The sequence below is a fragment of the Ursus maritimus genome, unplaced genomic scaffold, assembly GCF_017311325.1.
Source record: "Ursus maritimus isolate PB19 unplaced genomic scaffold, ASM1731132v1 scaffold_28, whole genome shotgun sequence".
Taxonomy (NCBI): domain Eukaryota; kingdom Metazoa; phylum Chordata; class Mammalia; order Carnivora; family Ursidae; genus Ursus; species Ursus maritimus.
Genome location: NW_024425341.1, coordinates 35,711,151 through 35,736,362, shown reverse-complemented (window position 1 = coordinate 35,736,362; position 25,212 = coordinate 35,711,151). Strand labels below are relative to the sequence as shown.

General features: G+C 38.6%; 1 protein-coding gene across 2 annotated transcripts in view; it reads left to right on the top strand.

Moving 5' to 3' along the window:
• The first annotated feature begins 14,443 nt into the window (after positions 1-14,443).
• PDLIM3 (PDZ and LIM domain 3) overlaps positions 14,444-25,212 on the top strand; it is a 31,119-nt gene continuing 20,350 nt past the window's right edge. The window contains exons 1-2 of one of the 2 annotated variants that reach the window (XM_008710479.2): positions 14,444-14,786; positions 24,158-24,309. In XM_008710479.2, coding sequence (XP_008708701.1) covers positions 14,694-14,786; positions 24,158-24,309 — 245 coding nt within the window. In that variant the 5' untranslated portion in view covers positions 14,444-14,693. The remainder of the gene's footprint in view (positions 14,787-24,157; positions 24,310-25,212) is intronic. The other variant, XM_008710478.2, reaches the window with a different exon arrangement.

Below are 25,212 nucleotides of genomic sequence, written 5' to 3'. Positions count from 1 at the left end.
AGGACTTAGAACCTATAATGTTCATTTCCTTCATGGTGTCACCAGAAAACTGGGGAAAATAGGACAGAAGTACTAACTTCCCTCCATTCCACAATGTGTCTCCCACATAAAGGAGGCTGAGCCCATTATTTTAGAATCGGGATAATATTTTCCACATCATTTAAATATGCACTATATAAGTTACTCATTAGTTATTTATCCCCATTTTTCATCTTAAGTTAAATAATTTTTTTTAAAAAAAGAAAACCAAATACCATTAAGATGACTATATACGGGACCCAGTTCTCTCTTGACTTAATTGACATGTCGAGTACAGAACACACACGTTTTATTTGTTAGGAGATCAGCCATGAATCCCAGTGGTGAAACAGGTGGAAATGCTCAAGGAGATGGCCAAGGCGTCTGTGATAGATTACATTCTAGCATTAATGCTTCACTTCAAACCTCCTGAGTGACTAAACCCAGGCCAGGCATTCAGCCATCCCAATCTAGAGCTCCCTGTACAGTCCCCAGGGTTTCCACTGACTCCATTCTCATCTGAAATGTTTTCATAGTGATGATAAACTGACTCCAAATAGAAAAGCCCCAAAACACATGTTCTCTGTTACTCAAGAATGGGTTCAGATGTGTTTTTATTGTAAATATGCATCCTGGCTCTTCTGATTGCTCTCTAGTATCACTAAAAATGTGAAGGTACAGCTACAGAGAAACTGAGGGCAGTTAACCCTATCAAGTAAAATACCATTCAACTGAAAATGAGCCCTTTGATTTCCTGAGACACATTAAAGCAGGAATTTCTAGGATCCTGAAAGCAGCATTAACAGGCTGCAGTGAGTGAGACTGACTTCAGCTTTCTGGGGAGTCCATTTAGACGACGTTTTGTGACGCTACCTTAGAACCTATGGAAAACAAAACTTCAGTGTGAACAGAGCTGCTGGCCTTTCAGTGACCTCAGACAGTCTACAGAGGTTGTCAGAGGGGCTCTGGGGTCAATAAACCTTAGCAAATATGCCTTAAAAGGCAACATGGAATAGCAGAAGAATCAGGAAGAGGCAGAAAGAGGCCGATCTGGGTTTGAATCCAGTTCTGCCACTTACTGGATGTAAGATCTCAATCAGATTCCTTACCTTCTCAAAGAGTCGACAGCCTAGGATAATAATATCCATTTTGCAGGGTTGTTTTAAGAATTAGAAGCAATTAGCATGTTAAATGTTTGGTACAGTGCCTGACACATCATGGTAGCTCTTCTGATCAAGTTTACTTTCCCAGAATCAGAAACAGGTAATTAGTGCATGAAGAAAGAAGCATCTTACTCAACCTGCCAGTGGCAGGAAGCAACATGCCCTCATTCAGCTTGAAGTCCACCCAGAAGACAATCCAGTAAGGATGAAAATGCCTATGTTAAGCTGCTTTGATGGGAATACATGTTAAGATCTCCTCTACTCTGACCAACACACACTCTCTCCTTTCTCTGTCTCCATCTGTCTCCATGACTCTGCAGTTTGCAAAAACACTAGCACTCAAATGGCAGCCATCAACATTAACAGAGGCGGGTGCCTGGGAGAGGCCTTTATTTGATACTCAGCCCACACTTCCTCAGTTCATGTTTCCAGCATATTAATGATTCCCTTGATTGTTATTAGCTAATTCAGTGCAAACAGTGGGAAAACTCAGTGACATATCAGAGGGGAATACCAAATGAACTTGAGCTGAACCATCATCTCGTCCCAAGGAGTGTGATGACGTGCGAATGAAACAATATAGGCTCCTGCCAGCACTGAAGGGAGAAGCAAAGCGTGGAATTCAGTGTGGCTAATTCCCCAGAAGAGATTTCACAAGGGCTCAAATCCTCCAAAGCATGAAAATCAGGCAGAATCCTACCAAAGAAGAAGTCAAACACAATGCATGGAAGGGCTTGGGAGCACTGGCTGACTGCCCAGGCCCTTGGATGCGTTGCTTTGCACAGCGAAACCAGTAAGTACATGCAAATACAGCAACAGCAAGGTGAAGCTGAGCAAGATACAACTGTAAACAATGGACATAATGGCAATTGTCAAGGAAGATGCTTCTGGTAGGACTACTTGGAGGAAAGAATTTAGGGCTAGCTTCCCCAACCAATAGATCTTAACAAAACCTGTTTCTACCGACCAGTAACAACTGACCACTTCCTCAGTGCCTAGCACTGGATGGCAGTGGTGGTAGATTCTAAATAAATATAGCCCGTGTCCTAGAGGAGCCTATTGTCTGGTTGGTAATGCAAAAATAGCTCCATGAGAACATCATCTTTGTGAGATTATGTGCCTCTCAAAGTTCAGATCCATGCCCTGTTGCTTTGTGTAATCCCAGCACCCACCACACTGCCAGGTGCTCAGTTAAAGTGGAAAATAACTCAGTTTAAAATTGTATATATTGACTAGAAATAAGAATTAAATAAAAACAAACTTTGATGTAGATGCAGGTGGTCAATCATGTCTTTCCAGAAAATGTGAAAAGGGAGTGGGATGTGATAGAGAAAAGAGAACATTCCAGAAAGGAAGAATAACACATATAAAGATATAGTATTTAATTACTTTTCCTAAATGTGTGGTCCATAGACCACCTACAATGGATTTGACCCCAGAAACTGAATCCAAATATCTTGTGAGTAGCCCACAATTTGCATTTCTGATAAGCACCTAGAATCTTTTAATACTTATCAAAATGCAGAACCACTGGCTAAGGTGATCTCAGACTTAAACAATGACATATTCTTCCCTTAAAGACAGGCAGAAAGGAAGAGAAGTAGGGAAGGAAGAGAGGAAAGAAGAAATGAAGGAAGAGAAAAGAAAGGAAAAACATTGAAATATAGGAACCAGAATGGAAGGGGGAGTCGCAGTCCACTTGGCCAGGCTCTGCAGTGACCGCTGTGTGATGAGGAAACCAAATCTGAATACAACCACACACACGTCACAGGATAAAAGGCCCTCCAAGCCCTTCGTTAGCAAAGTTGGCCTCCATCCTAAGGATAAGAAAGTGCTGCTGTAGGTTCCTAACCAAGAGAGTGACAGTATTTCAATCTGACAGTAGTCTGTGAGGTAGAGAGAATGGGAGAGATTTTTGGCAAGGAGGCAATCTCAGAACGCTTGCCACCATCAAGAGGTGAAGGCACCGAGTGCCTGAAACACTCAGGCAGGATTTTAAATGAAGACAACTAGATAATCAATTGGACTGCTCACATACCTCAATCTACAGGAATGCCATCTCCTCTCAGAAGAAAAGGGGTCTTTCCTCTTCAAGACTTAGACCTCCACCTCTTGTGTCACTCCCCCAATGGTGCTTCACCTGCAACCCTCTCCCTCAGTTCTTTCGAATCTTCTTCCCTCTGACTTCGGCAAACCTCAGTAAGCATCCATGAGAAAAAAAAAAAAAAAAGTTCTTTCTCTTGGGCTGCATTCCCTCCACTGACCACCTTAGCTCTCCCCTTTCCCTTCATTTACCAGTTCCGTGAAGGTAGTCTATATTCACCCCCTCCTCCTGTTATTCTTCAAACCACACAGTCTGCTTCTGTCTCACCATTTCTGACCTCCGAGACCCAGAAAGTCACAATTAACAGATCTAACAGCATTCATCACAGCTCCACCCTCCACCTCCCCATGATATTTCGCCACTCTCCTTGAATTCTTCTCATTTGTCTTCCATGTCACCTTTAAATGGTTTCTTTAAATGTTTTATAACAGGAAAACCATTTTCTTCTATTCCTGCCCTTGAACTGTTGATGTTTCTGCTGCTCCTCTAAGTTTAATCATTAATCATCTTCGTGTTGCTTCACACACTTAATTTCCTTGGGTGATATCATTCCGTATCAGTTACTACTGCTATGTAACAAATTATCCTAAAATTTAAAGGCTTCAAACAACCGTTGTATTATGTTTATCACAGAATCTGTGGTCAACAATTTGGAAAGTGTACAAGTGAGGATGACTCCTCTGTGTTCCACAATGTCTACAGCCTGAGCTGGGAGGACTTGAAGGCTGGGGTGACATAAAGGTTGGGGACTGGAAGGAGGAATCTTCTTTTAATTTGAGTATCATTGACACACAATGTTACATTAGTTTCAGGTGTACAACATAGTGTTTCAACTTCTCTATACATTATGGTAGGCTCTCTACAAGCGTAGCTACCATTTGTCCTAATTCATCATTTGCAAAATCATTGACTATATCCATATGCCATGCCTTTTATTCCTGTGGTTTATTCATTCCATAACCGGAAGCCTGTATTTACCACTTCCCTTCACCTATTTTGTCCTTCTCCCTCCCTCCCTACTTCCCACCCTCCCTTCTGGCAGTCATCAGTTTATTTGCTATATGTATAGGTCTGATTCTGCTTTTTATTTGTTCATCTATTCATTTGGTTCTTTTAGATTCCACATAGTGAAACCATACAGTGTTTGTCTTACACAGTCTGACTTATTTCACTTAGCATGATATCTTCTAGGTCCATCCATGTCGCAAATGGCATGATCTCATCCTTTTTATGGCTGCATAATAATCCATTGTGCACATATACCTACCTGGTGTATGTGTGTATATATACACATATATACACACACACACATTTTTTTCTTATCCATTTGTCTATCAGTGGACACTTAGATGACTTCCATACCTTGGCTATTGTAAATAATGCTGCAATAAACAGGGGTGCATATATCTCTTCAAGTCAGTGTTTTTGTTTTCTTTGGGTAAATACCTAATAGTGAAATTATTGGACTATATAGTATATCTCTTTTTAGTTTTTTGAGGAGTCTCCAGATTGTTTTCCACAGTGGCTGTACCAGTTTAAGTTCCCACCAACAGGACACAGCGGTCCTTTTTCTCTGCATCCTCACCAGCACTTTATTTCTTGTCTTTATTATTGTAGCCATTCTGACAGGTGTAAGGTGATATCTCATTTTGGTTTTGAATTTCCCTGATGATTAGTGATGTTGAACATGCTTTCATGTACCTGTTGGCCATCTGTATTTCTACTTTGGAAAAATGTCCATTCAGGTCTTCTGCTCATTTTTTTAATCAAATTATTTGTGGTGGGTTTTTTTTGGGGGGGGGCTTTGGGTGGGTTTGGTTTTCTTGTTGTTGTTTGGGTTTTTTTTGGTGTTGCGTTGTATGTGTTATTTATGTATTTGGGTTACTAACCCCTTATCAGATACATCATTTGCAAATATCTTCTCTCATTCAGTTGGTTGCCTTTTTGTTTTGTTGATGGTTTCCTTTGCTGTGCAAAAGCTTTTTCGTTTGATGTGGTCCCAATAGCTTATTTTGGCTTTTTGTTCCTTTGCCTTAGAAGACATATCTAGAAAAATGTTGCTATGACTGATGTCAGAGAAATGACTGCCTGTGTTCTCTTCTAGTATATTTATGGTTTCAGATCTCACCATATTTAGGCCTTTATTCCATTTTTAGTTTGTTTTTGTGTATGGTGTTAGAAAGTGATCCAATTTCATTCTCCTGCAAATAGCTGTCCAGTTTTCCCAGCCCCATTTATCGAAAAGATTGTCTTTCTCTCATTGTATATTCTTGCCTCCTTTGTCATAGATCAACTGACCATTTAAGTTTATTTCTGGGCTCTCTACTCTGTTCCATTGATCTATGTGTCTGTTTTTGTGCCAGGACCATACTGTTTTGATTACTACAGCTTTGTATTAGATCTTGAAATCCTGAATTGCGATACCTCCAGTTTTGTTTTTCTTTCCCAAGACTGGTATGGCTATTCGGGGTCTTTTGTGGTTCCATACAGATTTTACTATAATTTGTTATAGTTCTATGAAAAATGCTGTTGGTGTATTGATAGGGATTGTATTCAATCCATAGTTTGTTTTGGGTAATATGGACATTTTAATAATATGAATTCTTCCAGCCCATTGAGCATGGAATATCTTTCCATTTGTTTGTGTCCTCTTCAATTTCTTTCATCATTGTTTTATGGTTTTCAGAGTACAGGTTTTATCACCTGTACTTTTGGTGTACTTTAAATGGAATGGTTTTTTTAATTTCTTTTTCTGCTGCTTTGTTATTAATATATAGAAATACTACCAATTTCTGGATATTCATTTTGTATCCTGCAAATTTACTGAATTCACCTACTAGCTCCAACAGATTTTTGATGAAGTCTTTAAGCTTTCTATGTATAGTATCATGGTCATCTGCAAATAGTGACAGTTTAACTTCTTCTTTACCATTTTAGATGTCTCTTATTTCTTTTGTTTGTCTGATTGCTATGGCTAGGACTTCTAGTACTATGTTGAATAGAGTGGTGAGAGTGGACATCCTTGTCTTGTTCCTGACCTTAGGAAAAAAGCTCTCAGTTTTTCCCCATTAAGGATGATATTAGCTGTAGATGTTTCATAGATGGTCTTTATTGTGTTGAGGTATGTTCCCTCTAAGACCATTTTGCTGAGAGGTTTTTTTTTTTATCATGAATGGATGTTGAATTTTGTCAAATGCTTTTTCTGAATCTATTGAGATGATTAAAGGATTTTTAGCCTTTGTTTATGTGGTGTATCATGTTGATTGATTGTGAATATTGAACTATCCTTGCATCCCCAGAATAAATCCCACTTGATGGTGGTGAATGATACTTTTAATTTATTGTTGAATGCAGTTTGCTAATATGTTGTTGAGGACTTCTGCATCTATGTTCATTGAGGATACTGGCCTATAGTTTTCTTTTTTTTGTGGTGTCTTTGTCTGGTTTTGGTATCAGGGTAATGCTGGCCTTGTAGAATGTATTTGGAAGCTTTCCTTCTTCTTCAATTTTTTTGGAATAGTTTGAGGAGAATAGATATTAGCTTTGTGAGTACATCTGGTCCTGGATTTTTTTGTTGTTGTTGTAGTTTTTGATTACTGATTCAATTTCATTCCTAGTAAGTAGTCTGTTTAGATGTTCTATTTCTTCCTGGTTTGGTCTTGGAAGATTGTGTTTCTAGGAATCCATTTTGGAAGAAGGAATCTTTACTCATATATCTGGTGTCTGGTCTGGGGCTACCAATAATAGTCCAACATGTGACCTCTCCATGTAGCTTGGCCTTTCTCACAGCATGGTACCTCAGAGCCTTCACATGGCAGCTGAAGATTTCTGTCCCAAGTGTTAAAATCAATAAGACAGCAATTACATCACCTTTCCTGACCTAGCCTCAGAGGGCACACAATGTTGCTTCCACCATATTTTATTGGAAATATAAGAGTCACACATCTGCACAAGTTCAAGAGGATGGGATACAAACTCCACCTCTCAAAAATGAAGACTGCCAAAAAAAATGGCACTCACAGCAACAAATTCTGCTGTTGCTCCAAAATATTCATCTCAAGCCCAGATCTCTAGACTTTTATACCCAACTGCTTTATACTTATATATCAAATTGCTTACTGTTCTATTGTCATTACTCATAATACATATAAAGACATAAAGCTGTCATTATTTGCAGATGACATGATATTACATACAGAAAACCCTAAAGACTCCATCAAAAAACTGCTAGGACTAATAAGCGAATTCAGTAAAGTTAAAGGATACAAAACCAATACACAAAAATCTGTATTTCTTTATGCTAATGAGGAACTATCAGAAAAAGAAAGTAAGAAAATAATCCCATTTACAATTGCATAAAAAATACCTGGGAATAAATTTAACCAAGAAAGTAAGAGAACTGTATATTGAAAACCACAAGACAATAATGACAGAAGTGGAAGACACAAATAAATGGAAAGATATTCCATGCTCATGGATTAGAAGAATTAATACTGTTAAAATATTTATACTACCCAAAACTATCTACAGAGTCAATGAAATCCCTATCACAATTCCAATAGTATTTTTCACAGAAATAGAACAATCTTTAAATTTGTATGGAACCACAGAAGACCCTGAACAGCCAAATCAGCTTTGAGAAAGGAGAACAAGGCAGGAGACATCACACCCCTTGATTTCAAACTGTATTACAAAGCTATAATTAAAACAATATGGTGTTGGCATAAAAACAAACACAGATCATTGGAGCAGAATAGAGAGTCCAGAAATAAACCCACATATAGATGGCCAATTAATTTATGACATAGGAGCCAAGAATATACAATGAGGAAAGGGCACTCTCTTCAATAAACAGTGCTGAGAGAACCAGACAGTGATACATAAAAGAACAAAACTGGACCTCTATCTTATACCATATACAAAAATTAACTCGAAATGCATTAAAGATTTGAACATAAGACCTGAAACCATAAAACTCCTAAAAGAAAATATAAATAGTAAGCTCCCTGACATAGACTTTGGCAATGATTTTTAATCTGACACCAAAAGCCAAAGCAACAGAAGTAAAAATAAACAAGTGGGGCTACATCAAACCAAAAAGTTTCTGCACAGTGAAGGAAACCATTCACAAAATGAAAAGGCAACCTACTGAATGGGAAAAAATAACTGCAAATTATTTATCTGATAAGAAGTTAATATCCAAAATATATAAGGAATTCATACAACTCAATAGCAAAAACAAACAAACAAAACCCACAAGTAACCCAATTAAAAGTGGGCGGAAAATCTGAAAAGACATTTTTTTCAAAGACATACAGATAGATGGTCAACAGTTCATGAAAACATGCTCAATGTCAATAATCCTCAGAGAAATGCAAATCAAAGCCACCATGAAATATGAGTTCACACCATTCAGAATGGGTAGTATCAAAAAGGCAAGAAATAACAAGTGTTGGTGAGAATGTGGAGAAAGGAAAGCTTTGTGCAATATTGGTGGAATGTAAATTGGTACAACTACTCTGTATGGAGGTTCCTCAAAAAGTAGAAAATAAAACTACCTTATGATCCAGAAATTCCACTTCTGGGTATTTATCTGAAGAAAGCAAAAACACTAATTTGAAAAGATATCTGCACCCCCGTGTTCAGTGCAGCATAATTTACAATCACGAACTGTGGAAACAACCTAAGTGTCCATCAATGGATGAATGATTAAAGAAACTGTGATATGTGTGTGTGTGCATATATACATATAAGGAATATTATCTGGCCATAAAAAATAATGAAATCTTGCCATTTGTGACAACATGGATGGACCTTAAGAACATTATGCTAAAGAAACAACAATTGTTGGAGAGGATGTGGAGAAAGGGGATCCCTCCTACATTGTTGCTGGGAATGCAAGTTGGTACAGCCACTCTGGAAAACAGTGTGGAGGTCCCTTAAAAAGTTAAAAATTGAGCTACCGTATGACCCAGCCATTGCACTACTGGGTATTTACCCCAAAGATACAGAAGTAGTGAAGAGAAGGGCCATACGCACCCCAATGTTCATAGCACCATTGTCCACAATAGCTAAATTGTGGAAGGAGCCGAGATGCCCTTCAACAGATGACTGGATTAAGAAGCTGTGGTCCATATATACAATGGAATATTACTCAGCTATCAGAAAGAACGAGTTCTCAACATTTGCTACAACATGGACGGCACTGGAGGAGATAATGCTAAGTGAAATAAGTCAAGCAGAGAAAGACAATTATCATATGGTTTCTCTCATCTATGGAACATAAGAACTAGGATGATTGGTAGAGGAAGAAAGGGATAAAGAATGGGGGTGTAATCAGAAGGGGGAATGAAGCATGAGAGACTATGGACTCTGAGAAACAAACTGAGGGCTTCAGAGGGGAGGGGGGTGGGGGAATGGGATAGGCTGGTGATGGGTAGTAAGGAGGGCACATATTGCATAGTGCACTGGGTGTTATATGCAACTAATGAATCCTCGAACTTTACATCAAACACCAGGGATGTACTGTATGGTGACTAACATAATATAATAAAAAACATTAAAAAAATAAAATTAATTAATTAATTAATTTTAAAAAAAGAGCATTATGCTAAGTGAAGTAAGTCAGACAGAGAAAGACAAATACCATAAGATCTCTCTTATATTTGGAATCAAAGACAAAGCAAAACAGAACAAAAACAAAAGAAACCAAGCTCAGATTAGTGATTGCCAGAGGCAGGGAGTAGGGAGGTAAGGGAGAATAGATGAACTGGATTTTTTTTTTAAGTTTAAAAATAATTAAATAAAACAAAAACAAGTGTTAGACACTGACATGTGCCTAAACTTCCCCAAAATCCTGACAAACAAATTAAAGAGATAAAAAGATAAATGCATATGTCTCTTTACCTTGGGCTCCAAATTGTAAGATTGGGAATTTAGGTAAGCAGGGGATGCTGTGGATGTCCTTAATTACCATCAGAGAAGGGCTACTACACATGGCTATATCTGTGACATGATACACATCATACTTCTATAATATTACAGTCAGTTCTCATTATTCACATTAGTTATGTTCTATAAAGCTGCAGCAAACACCAACAGCAAATACTGAAACATTGCTCCTAGGGGAAATACAGGGTTAGGTTCCTATGAGCTTCTGGTCACAACATTTTCATCAACCAGTCAACACATAACCTTGTAAAAACCTAATAACAGTTAATATTAAGTATTTTGTACTTGTTAACTCATACAAACCATGTAATACTTGCCAGGGGGCAAGTACTATGGTAATCATCATTTTAATAAAGATGTTAAATAATCTGCCCAAGATCATGCAGCAAGGATATAATTCAGGCAGTCTGGCTCCAAATTTTAGTTTTTTAACCAGTATACTACATAGCAGATATTCCACAGGTATTTCAAATTCAGCATTACCAAAACTGTGCTTTAATCTGCCACACTCTTATTAAAATAAAAATATCTTGCTGTACTTCTTATATATTTCCTCCTTGTTAATAATTCCAATATTCACATAATACTCAAATGAAGAAATCTGGGAGCCACCCAAATCTCCTAACCTCACTAATTCCCCATATGAGATCTGTCCTCAGATTGTGTCAATTAACCTTCTTAATGATTCCCATATCTGCCCATTCATCTCCACCCCCACTGCCCAAATCGACATCTTCCTCTGTAAGTTTTAACTGGACTCCCTGCTTTCTATCTCTTGCAACTGTGATTCATCCTCCCAATGTCCAAAATGATGCCTGTAAAATGCAAATCTGATTATTATACATGTTGCTTAAAACTCTTCAAAGGCTCCTTATAAGATAAAATCAAAGTGTCAGTGTAACAGACGACATTCCTCTGATATGGCCCTTCACTATATGACCCTCAGCTCCTGTCCATACTCAGAATGCTAAGACCTATCCATACCAAGTTACCTGCCATTTCTTAATTTGCCATCTGTTTTGTTTTTCCTCCCTGCCACTGCACATCCTATACAGTTTTTTCTACTTTGAACGTCCTCCTTCCTTTTCCCCTTTCAATTCCCAGTCACCTGGAAAATTCTTATTAACCCTTCGAAATTCAGCTCTAACATCTCTTCTTCTGGAAACACTGCTTGACACCCTTCCTAAGAAGAGTTGATTACTTCACTCTCCGTCAGTGTATAGAACGCTGTCCCAGCACTGATCCCATAACGTGGTCATGTTTTATATCTCCATCTCCCTTGTTTTATCACTGGCTCTTAGAGGACAGAAAGTGGGCCTTATTCATCATTGCATTCCCAGTGCCTGACATGTCAGAGATGGCCAGTGAATGCTACTTGAATGAATGAACAAATGAATGAATAAACCACAATACATTGTGACATTTGGCATATAGAAAATAAAGAAGAGACAAAATTTACAGTATCTATCCTACAAACCTGGAACAGTAGTAGAAAAATAAACAGAAATGAGGAAATTGAAAGTCATGGCGACAGGGAAATCAGTTTGAGATGAGTAAAGAAAATGATGGATTTGGATTTGAATGGGTTGGAATGTATATGTACGAGTAGGTGGTTAGAAAAACAAGATCAGAAAATTGATGAGAGTTCAAGGTTAAAATTGTAGGTTTGAGAATTAAAATAAGAGAGATGATTTTTTTTACCAAGAGAAAAGTTTTCCAGTTATATAAGAGTAGAATAAACAATTTTTACTGACCTTCCTCTAAAAAGAAAATGTTAAAGAACTTTCTAAACACAGTTTAATACAATAATCACAAAAGACATATTTAACAGAATCATAAATTACTTATCATAATCCCTTTTTTTTCAGTTGGTCCTTCTGTTTTTATCTCTACTATCATAATCCTTTAAAAAGGGAAATATAAAAAGAAAATATATGGAAAGGTCATCCAGAAAGCACGTCTTCTTAGAACAGTACCCAAACCAGAGGCAGAAACCTCGGAGAATAATTAGGGTCGGGCCACTGCTTCTTCCTTAGAATTCTCCCTCACAGCTATTCCCACCCCTACTCTGACAATCACCTCTGAACACAAGGGACATAAAGTGGGCACTTTTTCTCTATCCTACTGTTCCCTGGGGTCAGCNNGAAAGTGTCCAGAGGTGATTGTCCCTGATTTCCATTCTCTCTGCAAAGCCTGAAGAAACCATCAGGCATCATATCGATGTTGTATAGATGCTGATTATAACTAAATGGCATCAAAGCGACGTGTAAAAAGGCAGAAAACAAAAAGCATATAATCAACTGGTTATATAAGCCAAGTCATGAGGTGAGATATGAGATTGATTATTGCAATTACACTGTGCCAAATATCTTGTCTGATTTTTTTCTTTCTGAATTGACCTCTGGATGTGTGTGTGTGTGTGTGTGTGTGTGTGTGTGTGTGTACCACACAGACACAGCCAGTGACTGACAGAGGAAATGTGATTTGCAATAATACAGCCAGCCCAAACAGGCAAAATTAACAAGAATATATGATGCTTATTTCCCTGCTAACCCAACATAGGTGGGGCACTGGAAAATGTTTGAGACCAGAAAACACCTACTCCCTGGAACTTTTATATAATTCAGCACAGTGGCAAAGTAGTACCAATCCTGGCTTTGTGATTTACACTACTCCAGGCGGATACTTTGCTTATAGCTTCCTGAATCTCTTTTATCAGTCTCAAAACCACTTCCAAAGAGACAACTCTATTAAAAGTGTGTTACAGCTCTGCTCTCCTGGACTGATATGGCCCTATCCTATTGGTCCAAGACCCTCATTCTCATGTTTTTAAAGCATTTCATACTTCTCTACCCTCCTCCCTCTCCCCTGCCTGGTGAATCAGAAAATCCTGGGGTATTATGCCAGAAACACTTGATTCCATACTGAGGCATGGCACTATGACAGGACCCTCCCAGACTCTCCTGACCTTTATACCTATACCACGCAGACAGTGGTGTCAGGCGAACATGGGTTGGTGATCTTACACAAACTACTCAACTCCTAAGAAATTATTTCATTACCTGAAAACCAAATAGGAATAATAATAGCATGCTAATGGACTTGTCCCGAGGATGAGGTAAGGGGACACCAGCACAGCAATCACTACACCACCCGGACCCAGAGATGCTCAGTGAACGCCTGCCCCTCCATTTCTGCCAGGCACTTTCATCTGGTCTGGGGGTCCTCTTGGATCACTTACTCCACTCAGTACCCTCCCTCTGGCTGTAGCACCCACACAGGACACTCACTTCCTAGGTTTCTGTTACACGCATCTCCCATGTGTCAAAAACTAACTTTAGAGACTGAATTTCAGGGAGGTGACAATTGCTCCAATCAAAATTAAGCTATTTTTTAGTATAATGGTGAATCATTTTCTCATGTGTACTTTTTTTTTTTTTTAAGATTTTTACTTATTATTTGACAGAGAGAGACAGCGAGAAAGGGAACACAAGCAGGAGGAATGGGAGAGGAAGAAGCAGGCTTCCAGCTGAGCAGGGAGCCGGATGCTGGGATCATGACCTGAGCTGAAGGCAGATGCTTAATGACTGAGCCACCCAGGCATCCCTCATGTGTACTTTTAGATGGTTCATTGGATTGAGTATGTTTGCATGACATTTTCACTTCTACATTGCTTAGTTTTCAAAAAATACATTTTGAGTATATTTGAATATATATTAATATATATTATATATACCCATAAATACATGCGACTGTAGGTACTTAACTGCAGAAACGCTTAGTAATTATTGATGCTGTGCCAGGGACCGCACAGCAGTACCTCACTGAATTCTCAAGGCAACCCTACGAGAGAAGTACAATTATTTATTACTCCTGTTTTACAGATGAAGAAACTGAGACTTAGGGACCTTAGTTAACTTTACCAAGGTCACACGGCTAATAAGTAAATATCGGCGCACTCAAAACTGCTAAGTAACTAACTGCATTTATGAAGCTTTTGTTTTATTTTAATTGGAAGCATAGACGCTGTGGCTTCACTGCTTTTAACTTTGAATGGAGCGCGGTGCTGAGCTCCAAGAAGAAGATAAACAGGAGGACAGGTGTTACTTTAAGAGACTACGGGAGGCTGTAACCCGAAGCCTCCTCCAGCGCCCTCCTAAAGGTCTGGGAGGCTGCACCCAGCCGGTGCTGGTCCGTAAACTCCCGCGGGTCTGGCGCGTCTCTTTCTTCCAAAGTTGGAGCTCTCCTTGGTGGGAGGGGGTGGGGAGGAGGGCAAGCCAGTGACGTCACTCGGGAGCGGGGATAAAGCTCCCCGGCCGCAATCTGGGCGAGGGCACTTTCTGGGGAGCGGAGTGGCTGTCCCTCTCGGGGACACTTGCCGTGGGCAGGACCGCCCCTCGCTGCGCCCCAGTCCCTAGAGCCAAGGCGCCCAGGCTCGAGGCCGCGCCAAGAGCACCATGCCCCAGAACGTGATCCTCCCGGGCCCTGCGCCCTGGGGCTTCAGACTCTCCGGGGGCATAGACTTCAACCAGCCTTTGGTCATCACCAGGGTAGGTGTTTTCTGTTCTTTCACTGCCGGTGGGGGGGCTGGCGTGCGGTGGGTCTTCCCGGATTGGAGAGCGGCCAGTGAGCCCCGGGTGCGCCCGATGGGTCCTCCGCTTCGGGCTCACACTGCGAGGGGCGGCTGCAACTTGGCAAACTGAAGCTGGGAGGATGCAGAGCAACTTAGAGAATTTACGCAGTCAGCTCCAGTGGTCTCCGTCCGCATCCTATCGGTCCCCAACAACTTCAAGGAGAGGTGAATTGACAGCGTGATTCCCCTGGGCTCAGAGGAGGCTAGGCGGCGAGGGCTGGGGGGCCTTCTGCCCTCCATCCCCCGTTTCCTTCCAGGAACAAAAGAAATGAGGTCCCAGGGAGAAGGGAGGAATGCCTGACATTGGCTGTTGTTCCTCGGAGCTAGACGCGCACCTGAGCGCCTTTCTCCTACGGATGAAAACTTCAGGACAGCGCTGATCCCAGGACATAACCTGGGTCGGCCAAGTTGGAACCGCTCATATCAGCCCAGACGGGGAAAATATTACTAATGTGTTTTCCTAGGTTTCCAGGCATTTTGAAAAAGTATTTTCCAAAGCTGGGAATTTGGCTTAGGAATCATCACCTATAACTCAAACTACAAAGAAAACGTGTCAGATAATTTAGTTTACCTGATGGAAAGTCACCAGTCAGCCTAACAACTCTGGAAAAAAAAACCACTTTACTGTCAGAGTCAACTTTTTCTTACTTAATATTTCCTAGACTATTGTCTAATTAGAAAAAAAGAAAAGAAGAAAAAGGAAATTTGGGGATTTCTGTCCTGTCAGTAAACTTCTAGTTGGTCTAGTTGATTTTTTTTCTAACACAAGTGTTTGTCTTAATAGAAAATTCCTGTTCTTTCAGTTATCAATAAAAGGCATATTAAACATAATCTAAAAGCATAAACTTTCAGAATATTATACTTTACTTATGTTTTCTTTTTTTCCTTACTGCTTATATTATATTTTTTTTATTATGTTATGTTAGTCACCATACAGTACATCATTAGTTTTTGATGTAGGGTTCCATGATTCATTGTTTGCGTATAACACCCAGTGCTCTATGCAGTACGTGCCCTCCTTAATACCCATCACCAGCCTGTCCCAATCCCCCACCCTCCTCCCCTCTGAAGTCCTCAGTTTGCTTCCTGGAGTCCATAGTCTCTCCTGGTTCATCTCACCCTCTATTTACCCCCGCCCCCTTCATTTTTCCCTTCCTTCTCCGAACAATCACCCTGCTTATATTGTATTTTATAAATGTATGCTTTATAATCTGATTTACTCATATAGATTTTTGAACAAGTTAATACCTTTTAAATTCTGTTCTACATATATATCTATGAGATTTGGGAACCAATGTCTTTTTAAAATATCTCAAAACATGTACCGTACATACACATACCATGGAACATTTCAAGCTTTGTTTTACACTTTTCAAAAACATATAAACACATCTGACATGTGTTTTTGTATGAGACATGAAAACCTAACATACCCCCACAATGTTCCTAAGTAAATAAAACAGAAAATGGTTCAGTGATCTGGGCCAAGCAATGAGTGCCTTTTATGGATTTACCAACCAAAACAGTTTCCATTATCTCTACTAAGAAATATTTTTAAAGTTTCTGAAGTATCGTTTTCATTTGTTTAAACTAAAGGAAAATAAGCTTTTGAATCCTAACAAAGGATAAATCATATTTATAGTGAATCCTAAAAAAATAATTTTGTCACCAAAACCTTTTAAGTGATTTATAAAAGAAATATCTTGCTCTTAACTATGTAACGCATCAATATGATTATCTTATGTTTGAAATGTTGAGTTGCTGACATCATAAACAATGTTTATTTTAAAGCAGTACTTACATACTGCAGTTGGACTACAGGAGCTATTGGCAAATGTATTTGATATGACAACTATTATTTGGGAAGCCAATTCTTATTTGAATTTCTAATTCATTACTAATTTACATCCCTCATTTTGACACGGTTAAATAATAATGCATGACCATAAGTGATGATTTCATTTGACTATGCCCGTTCTCTTCAATTAATTTAGCTCAAGAATAGCAGGTAAAATTCAACTATTTTGTATTCCAAGTGTCCCCCAAACCATGCATGTAACAGATTCATGTTGAATAAATGAAAGCATATTCCCTTGAACTTTTTTCCTTAGTGAATACCTACTTGAGAATGTTTCCACCGAAATTATAAGAACAGTAAAAATCACTTGTAAAAAGACTAAAAGATCTTACAGAAAACTAATTATCCGTGTTGTAATTCAATAGTAAAATTTTATTACTTTTATAATTTTTGTTTTATTTTAAAAGGTAGTAAATGAGATTGTATGTGTATTATTGCTCACCTTGGCTTGCCATGAGCGTCTCTTAGCTCTTTATATGCACTAATTCACTTCAACCTCACAATAATTTTATAAGAGTAGTAGTAGTAATATCTCTTTTTTCAGATGAGAGAATGACGCTTCAAGAATTTCACTAACCTGCTAATGGTCACAAGTTGTGGGATAGAACTTGGCCCTAGTTCCATCCGCCGCCAAAGCCTGCATTCTGAAGTCCACACATGTAAAAAACAAACAAACAAAAACCTGTTTATTGTACAGATCTTTCCAAACAGGTGTTTTGTGTCATCCACTTCATTATCTGGTCCTATTGATTCTATATATTTATAGAAGATAAAGATTTTTTCCTACCACTGTCCCTACTCAAGCTTCCATAACTTCACACCTCGTTCTGTCTGCCCTCTACGATTCACTCTGCATATTTCTTACCAGCCAGCTTCGGGAAATGCTAGGTTGTTTCTATCCTCCCCATTCTTAAAAATCCTTCAATGGCAACACCAGTTTAAAGGGAATAAAATGTGCGGTCTCTGAGCATAGTCACAGCCTTCACCCTCTTCCCAACTCACGTCTCCAACTTCATTTCCTCCCTCTTTCTTCCTTTTCTCTCCCTTTCCTCCTCTCACTGTGTAGATAGGCAGTAGTGTCACTACCCCGGATGACTTATGACTTCTCTGCCCATCTACATGCAAAATCATTTCTCTCCACATTTCTCCTCCCCACCCTAACCCACTGTCCTCTGCCTAGGCAGCCCAATCAAATACCACTCCCCTAGCTTTCTTCTCGTAATAAGCATTTCGCACATTTGATTACCACAGCTTTTGCCCTACAACTTCTCCTTACGTCATGCCTTGTACCACAGATGTTTGAGTACATCTGTATCCCACAAATTGCATGCTCCCTGAAAGCAGGAACTTTTAAATTAAGGGGCTACTCAGTGCTGAGCATCATCTATGTTATAAAAATATAGACACAATATGAATGATTAAATTGTTCACTTTTTATGTAACTATTATATCATAATAGATGCAGATTATATCCTCAAAGATATTCCACATTTAAAAAACGAGAATTGCTTTATTGTTAATTGATATGTTTTACATAAGTTCTTAAGTAGTCAAAGAATTGAAAAACTAATGCCTGAACGCCACAAAAATTCCTATAAATGAGGTACATTCCTCTAGTCAAATCAATTTTTGTCTTCCTGCAAGCTATCACCTTCCCTCCCTGCCTCACATTTTGCAAATGCAAATGCTCCTAGACAGTGGGCCTCTACTCCACCAGAGTTGGGGAAGGGGATTACAAAAATTACAGTTCAAAAAATTAGGATAAAGGGTCCCCACTGTAGAAATAATTTACAATCCAATTAATCAGCCAGGTGAATCTGTGTCATAAAAGACACCAGAAGTAAGGAAAACAAAACAACAGACATTCTCAAAAAAAAAATTAGCAATGGGTTGTGATACACACATTTTGTAGGAAAACAGTTTCTAGGCAATAGGTGTGTGATACTTTGTGCAATAAAAATTTGAGTTGTGGGTGTGGAAGGGTTGTTACTGCAAACACCATATATAACTGGCCTCCACATTTCACAGAATAAATCTGAGGTTCACATCTCTAAGTGAGCAGCTTTTCTTTTTCTGCCAAGAAGATTCTAAGGAGTCTCCTTCTTTTCTAAGTATTTGGACCACCCAGAAGGTGGAGCTACCATCACAGCCAAGTTACAGATGGTTTGCTTTCACAAATGGTCCAATTTGGAGTAAAGTACGAGTTTCTTTTGTGTATATGATGTAAGATTATTATATACATCTGATGCTAGTATGTCCTTTCCCACTCAATTCTTGTTCCTCCCCTTCTTCCTCCCTCCTTCCTATTCAGAGCATGCTCAGGGCCAAGATCACTGTAACTGAGAACACTATATGGACTTGGGTACCAATATAGAAAATGTTACTATTTCTTAAGTTTTGCAGGCTTGAACTTAGAAAAGTATATGACTTTAATATAAACTATATTTGAAATTCGAGCTTTTAGAAAGAAGTATTTACAGTTGAATGCAATCCTTTACCAGGATTCAAGTGTAGTAGGAAGGTTGATGGGAAAACCTATTTATTCTACCAAAGACATGTCTGCATAGAAATGCTGGTTCATATGTTCATAACAGTCCTACATCCCACAAATATCTATTAAGTGTAGAAAGCACTATATGTGGAAGGCACTGTGGGGGATACAATTATAACTCAATAGGTTTCTACTCCCTGAGACGCTCAAATATGAGAAGAGAAGGGACATACATGTACATAAACAACCAGCACACAACCTGTCCAGGACTCCATGAGAAAAGTGTGGCCAAAGAGATGGGACAAGTCAGGGCAGAGTTCACCTGCAAGAATGGCATCGCAGGCCAGTGGAAGAGCTTGAGCTACAGAGTTAGCCCTATGAGGAATTGCAGATTTTTCCTGGTTGTGTGACCCTAAGTAAGTTTCTTATACTCTGAGAGCATCCGTTTTCTCATCTTAAAAGAGTGTCTTGAGAATTCCGTGAGATAATAGTTCTCAGGAATACAATGCCAATAATAATAACAATACTGCACTGGTTCTCAACCATGGCTACACATTAGATTCACCAGACGACACATGAAACTATCCATGCCCAGGTGCTACTTGCAGAGGTTCTGAGGTAACCGACATGAGGTATGGCCCTAGAAATGCACATTACAGCCAGGCACTAGAGGGCTTTAGGTGCCAGGTAGGGCACTGGAGTTTATTTGTAGGCAACAGAGAACAACCGAACAATGGGCTTTCTCACTATTTTGATCCATGCCCCATAGCATAGCCCTGCAGTGTAAACTTGTCTTGTCCATACCTATTTCATTTTTATTCTTAACATAAAAGTCTCAACAGGGGGGCCTGGGTGGCTCAGTCAGTCAAACGTCCCGTCCAACTCTTGATTTCAGCTCAGGTCATGATCTCAGGGTCGTGAGATGGAGCCCCACATCGGGCTCCATGATCAGCAGGGAGTCTGCTTGAGATTCTGGTCTCTTCCTCTCCCTTTTGCCCTCCCCTTCCCCCGCACTCTCTCAAATCAATCAATCAATCTTAAAAAAAAAAAAAAAAGTCTCCCCAGGGCCATATCTTGTGCTTCCCTCATGTCTCCTGCAGTAAGTAGAATATTATAGATGCTTTATGTGTGATTTAAATTACTGTTTTCCAAACAGACCCAAATAATAGGTTGATGTGAATAATAGAGATCATCCAAGGCACTTGTTAGAACACAAATTCTCTGGTTCCTCCCCTAGAGCTTATGATTTGTGATTCCAGGCACCTGGAGTAGAATGGGAGTCTTTATGTCCAGCAAGGACCCTCATGTGATTGTTCTATTTAGACAAATTTGAAACATGTGCTAAGTGATGTGGTAGTACTATTTTCAATGATTTCTCTAATGCTTTTGATATTTGAGATGCCAATGAACCTAATAATAAATAATCCACTGAAAAACTCTTTGCCTCATTGTAGCTCTCTCTTCTCCTGATTTGGGGGGAAATGTTAATAATAAACTATGAGCAATAATATAAAGTAATAACATAATAAAGTAATAATATAATGCTGGGAAATAACATATCTTTATGTCTAAACAGATAGTTTAACTTACTAAAACCAGGCCAATTTAGTGGTCATTTTCTCATCACAATCCGAGCTGAACTTAAGAACTAGAAGAAGTGAAGAGACCATATGTTCTCCTTCTCTCTCATCCCTCTCTCTCCATCCTTTTTTTTTTTTTTTCTTATCAGCTCCTTCCTTAGAGATCCAAGGACATCAATCACTAGGTTGAATGCAAAGTCAGAAGTGGGTTTTGACAAAAAAAAAAACAAAAACAAAACAAAACAAAAAAAAAGATTAAAAAAAAAATAAAGAAGTGGGTTTTGACATCACCATCAACCACCTTCTTCTTTTTTTTTTTTTTTTTAAGGTTTTATTTATTTATTTGAGACAGAGAGAGAGAGAGAGCACAAGGAGGGGCAGAGGAGGAAGCAGACTCCCTGCAAATCAGGGAGCCCAACTCAGGGCTCAATCCCAGGACCCCAGGACCACACCCAAGCTAAAGGCAGACACTTAACTGACTGAGCCACCCAGGCACCCCCAACCACCTTTCTTATTTGACCTCTGAAACCACTGCTGACATAGCCAAACAGCTGTTCCCATCTTAGTAGGAAGCAACAGGTTACTTGGACATTTATCCTTCTCTAAAAAATAGTCTTCTTCGTCCAGCCTGTCTTAAAGTTGTTGCAATGGTCAAAGTTATTAGAAAGAGCTTTGCAAATATGATATTTGGAGTAAATATAAGATAGTGTTAATACTTATGTATTAATACTCTTAAAGAAACTTAGCAATGTTCAGTATCGAAGTTCAACAAACACCAGATGTCTCAGTTTAGAATTTATATACACACACACACAACACTACTTTCCACTTATCCCAACCAGAGCTAAAAAATGGTGTTAGGCTTTTCTAAATCAAGATTGAGCATTATATAAAAAATCTATTTAAGTATATTAGAAACGCTAGGTGAGGTTTTAAAAGCAAACACATTGAGCTATTCTTTCTCATTTTTTAACTCAAAGAAAAGACTTCTGGTCTCATAAGTTCAAAAATAGATAGTACTGATTTTGACAAAGTATAGCTAGAGAAAATTAAAAGTTTAAGATTATTTTTATCCCTGCAAGTCACACTGGAGATGGAAAATTTTATTCTTCTAACAGTTCTGGGCTTGGGAGAATTTCCAAATGGAAGACAGCTATGAAATGCATCCCAAAGCCTGGGATATAATAACCCCCTTTGTCTTCACCAAGCTTCTATCAACTGTTCCTATTGGAAAATAATCACGATCAGTATGTATCCTTAAGTGAGATGATCACAGAAATTAAGTGAGTACAATAAACATTTTAGTGATGAGACTGAATATCTCAGACACATGAGAATTTATTACCTTTGCAATTTTATTCATTTAAATGAATCTTGGCTATCTCTTAGAGCCACAAATTTAAATGGAATCGATAGCTAGATTAATTAAGTTAATAGAGAAAAAAATGAATGAATGATTGATCCTCAAGTAAAATATTAGGAACAGTCTAGTTTATTCCTGGAGCAGTCTGAGGTTTAAGTCAAGTCCTGTCTCTTCTGCTCTGAACAGTAGGAACTTGCAAATACAACAGTGATGGGTTGACATTAATAGCTATAATCTTTGGGTATGTAGGGACTAGATCTTTTTTGTTTCTGCTTTAAATAACCCTTTCATTCATTTTCAATTATCCATTAATTTCAAACACTGAAATATACACCGTGACACATTAGAAATATACATAATATGATACATATGCTCAAGAACTTCCAGTCTAGTTGCAAAGACAAATAATATACAAGTAAATAAACAAGCATTAAAGTACAACTTATCTTCAGGAAGGAAATGAACAATGGTGGAGAATGATGGGGCGAGGGTCTGGAGAAGCTACTTCAGATGTTTGGGCAAGTCTCTTTGAGAATGTGACATTTAAGCCTAGACGTAAAGGATGAAGAGGAGCAACTGGGTAAAGAGTGGGGGAAACATTTCAGGCAAAAATAACAGTGCATGTAAAACCCTGAAGAGGGTACATGCTTGGTCTATTTGAGGAACTAAAAGGAACCTGGAATAGCTACAGCACAGTGGGTGGAGGGGAGCAGAAACAGTGTATGATGATGTTAGAGAAGTAGGTAGGGTAAGACCAGGAAAGGACTATTAGGCAGTTGTAAATAACTGGGATTTACCCAAAGCAATTAGGAGTAGGTATAGCAATCAAAAACTGAAACCTCAACATAGTAATTAATAATTTCAAATTTGCTATCTTTTAAATATTTAATAACCATATGTTTCCCATACATATGGCTAATAACCATATGTATCCTTAAGTATTTCTTTCATCACCCACACACCCCACCAAAAAAAAAAGAAAGAAGAAAAAAAAGAAGAGAAAAGAAAAAAGAAAAGAAGAGAAAAGAAAAATCCATGTAGGTTTCTTGTAGACAGCATAAAATTGGATCTTGTTTTTTTACCTAGTTTGACAATCTCTGTTAAAACACAGAACATGTGGTTAGACCATTTACATTTAATGTAATTTCTGATAAGGTTTAATTAAAATCTAGTATCTTGTTGGTTGTTTTTTATTTGTTCAATCTGTTTTTCATTCATGCAGAAGACACTGTGTATGAATACAAACTTCTCTTGTGTCTGCATCCCCAGGGGTTCTAGAATCTCAGTGTTAACTTTAGTAATTTGTTCATCTTTTCAGCTGAATTCTTTGTGACCAAAATAGTGCCCCCTTCTTCTTCTGTGCTCTGACACAAGTGATACGAGTTGCTTACATCTTGACTTTCCTTGGAGGCACCTGTCTTTCCTTAGATTCCAGGCTTAGTTGGTTGCCCTGCAGTTTCAGCTCTCTGAATAGTTCATGAAAAGTTACAATTTTGTATATTATATGGCTTCTTCTTATTACTGCAAGAGTGATTCTCTTTCCAGCTTTCTACATCCCGGATGCCCCTTCATGTGAATTTTAAACATCATTACTTGATGCAACAGTAGTTTCAATTCAAATATAAAAGCTCCCCAAATGTGGTGACGTTATACTCCCAAATAGGGAGTTATGGATGAAAAAAAACCCTAAAGAATAAATTATTTTGTTTAAAACAAAGAAAATATGATTCAACCATGGTGTTAAGGAAGATGTTTTAGAAGAGAATAAGAGATGTCATGATAGATGAAATGTGGTTAGTAAGAAACAAAATTATTTAGCATGGTGGAAAAATAGAGCTAACACAATTGATCATTTAAGAGTTATTTTAAGTTAGATTTAAAATTCCCTGCCCAGTGAAACATTTAAAATGTTACCAAGCTGAAATATAAATATCAGGCACAAAACTCAAAATATTGCAGAATGTTGGTTTTTAAATGATGCCATCATTTCTTCCAGATTACTCCAGGAAGCAAGGCAGCAGCTGCCAACCTGTGTCCTGGAGATGTCATCCTGGCTATTGATGGCTTTGGTACAGAGTCCATGACTCATGCTGATGCACAGGACAGGATTAAAGCAGCAGCACACCAGCTGTGTCTCAAAATTGACAGGTGCTCTTTAATTAATGGTGTTAAAATGTGATCTGTTTTGCAGGAGAACCCGAACCAGAACTACAAATGATTTCATCCTCCCAGTAAGAAAGAGTTTCATAGGACCTAGAATTTTGACTGTCCCTTCCTCCTTTCCTTCTTTCCTTCCTTCCTTCCTTCCTTCCTTCCTTCCTTCCTTCCTTCCTAGAATTTTGACTGGCTCTTTCTTTCTTTCTTTCTTTCTTTCTTTCTTTCTTTCTTTCTTTCTTCCTCTTTCTCTCTCTCTCTCTCTCTCTTTCTTTCTTTCTTTCTTTTAGTATATCAGCCACTTTGGTCTGTTCTTCACTGATGTCAATCTAGGAGTTGTTAACAAACTATTTCTGAAAAGAATTCTCTGGAATGTCAGAATAAGGAAAGAGCCTAAAAGAATTCCTTTTCCTGTTAATTGGCTATGAAAATAGAACCACGAAAGGTTCTGGCCACAGAAACACTGCGCAGCACAGCTACTTGTACTGCTGTTCTAAATGGGATCAAGAATGCAATGGAATTTAAAGATTCTCCTAAAAGAATCTCTTGACTTGCCAAAATGTGAGCATATTGAAAACTGGTTGCTAATCCCCTGTACGCCATTGGCTGTTTTGTACAGAATTCAGCCCAGAAGAATCTGACAAGTTGTAAGAGTGCACATGTGGTGAGAATGTTAGAAATGAGACATTTCTAAACAAACAACAACAAAAAAAAATTAGGAAATTGAACTGATCTTTTGCTATCATAGGCCTGAGCTGAAGCTGAATTGTGAAAATAATGTTTTGTTATAGTGGTTGCTAGTGTGTGTTTCTCCCGTTGCTATTATATTTCCAACTTTTCCTGCTGTGGTTCAGAAGGCCCAATCAATCAGCCAATCTGCCATTTCAGGGGTGAAAT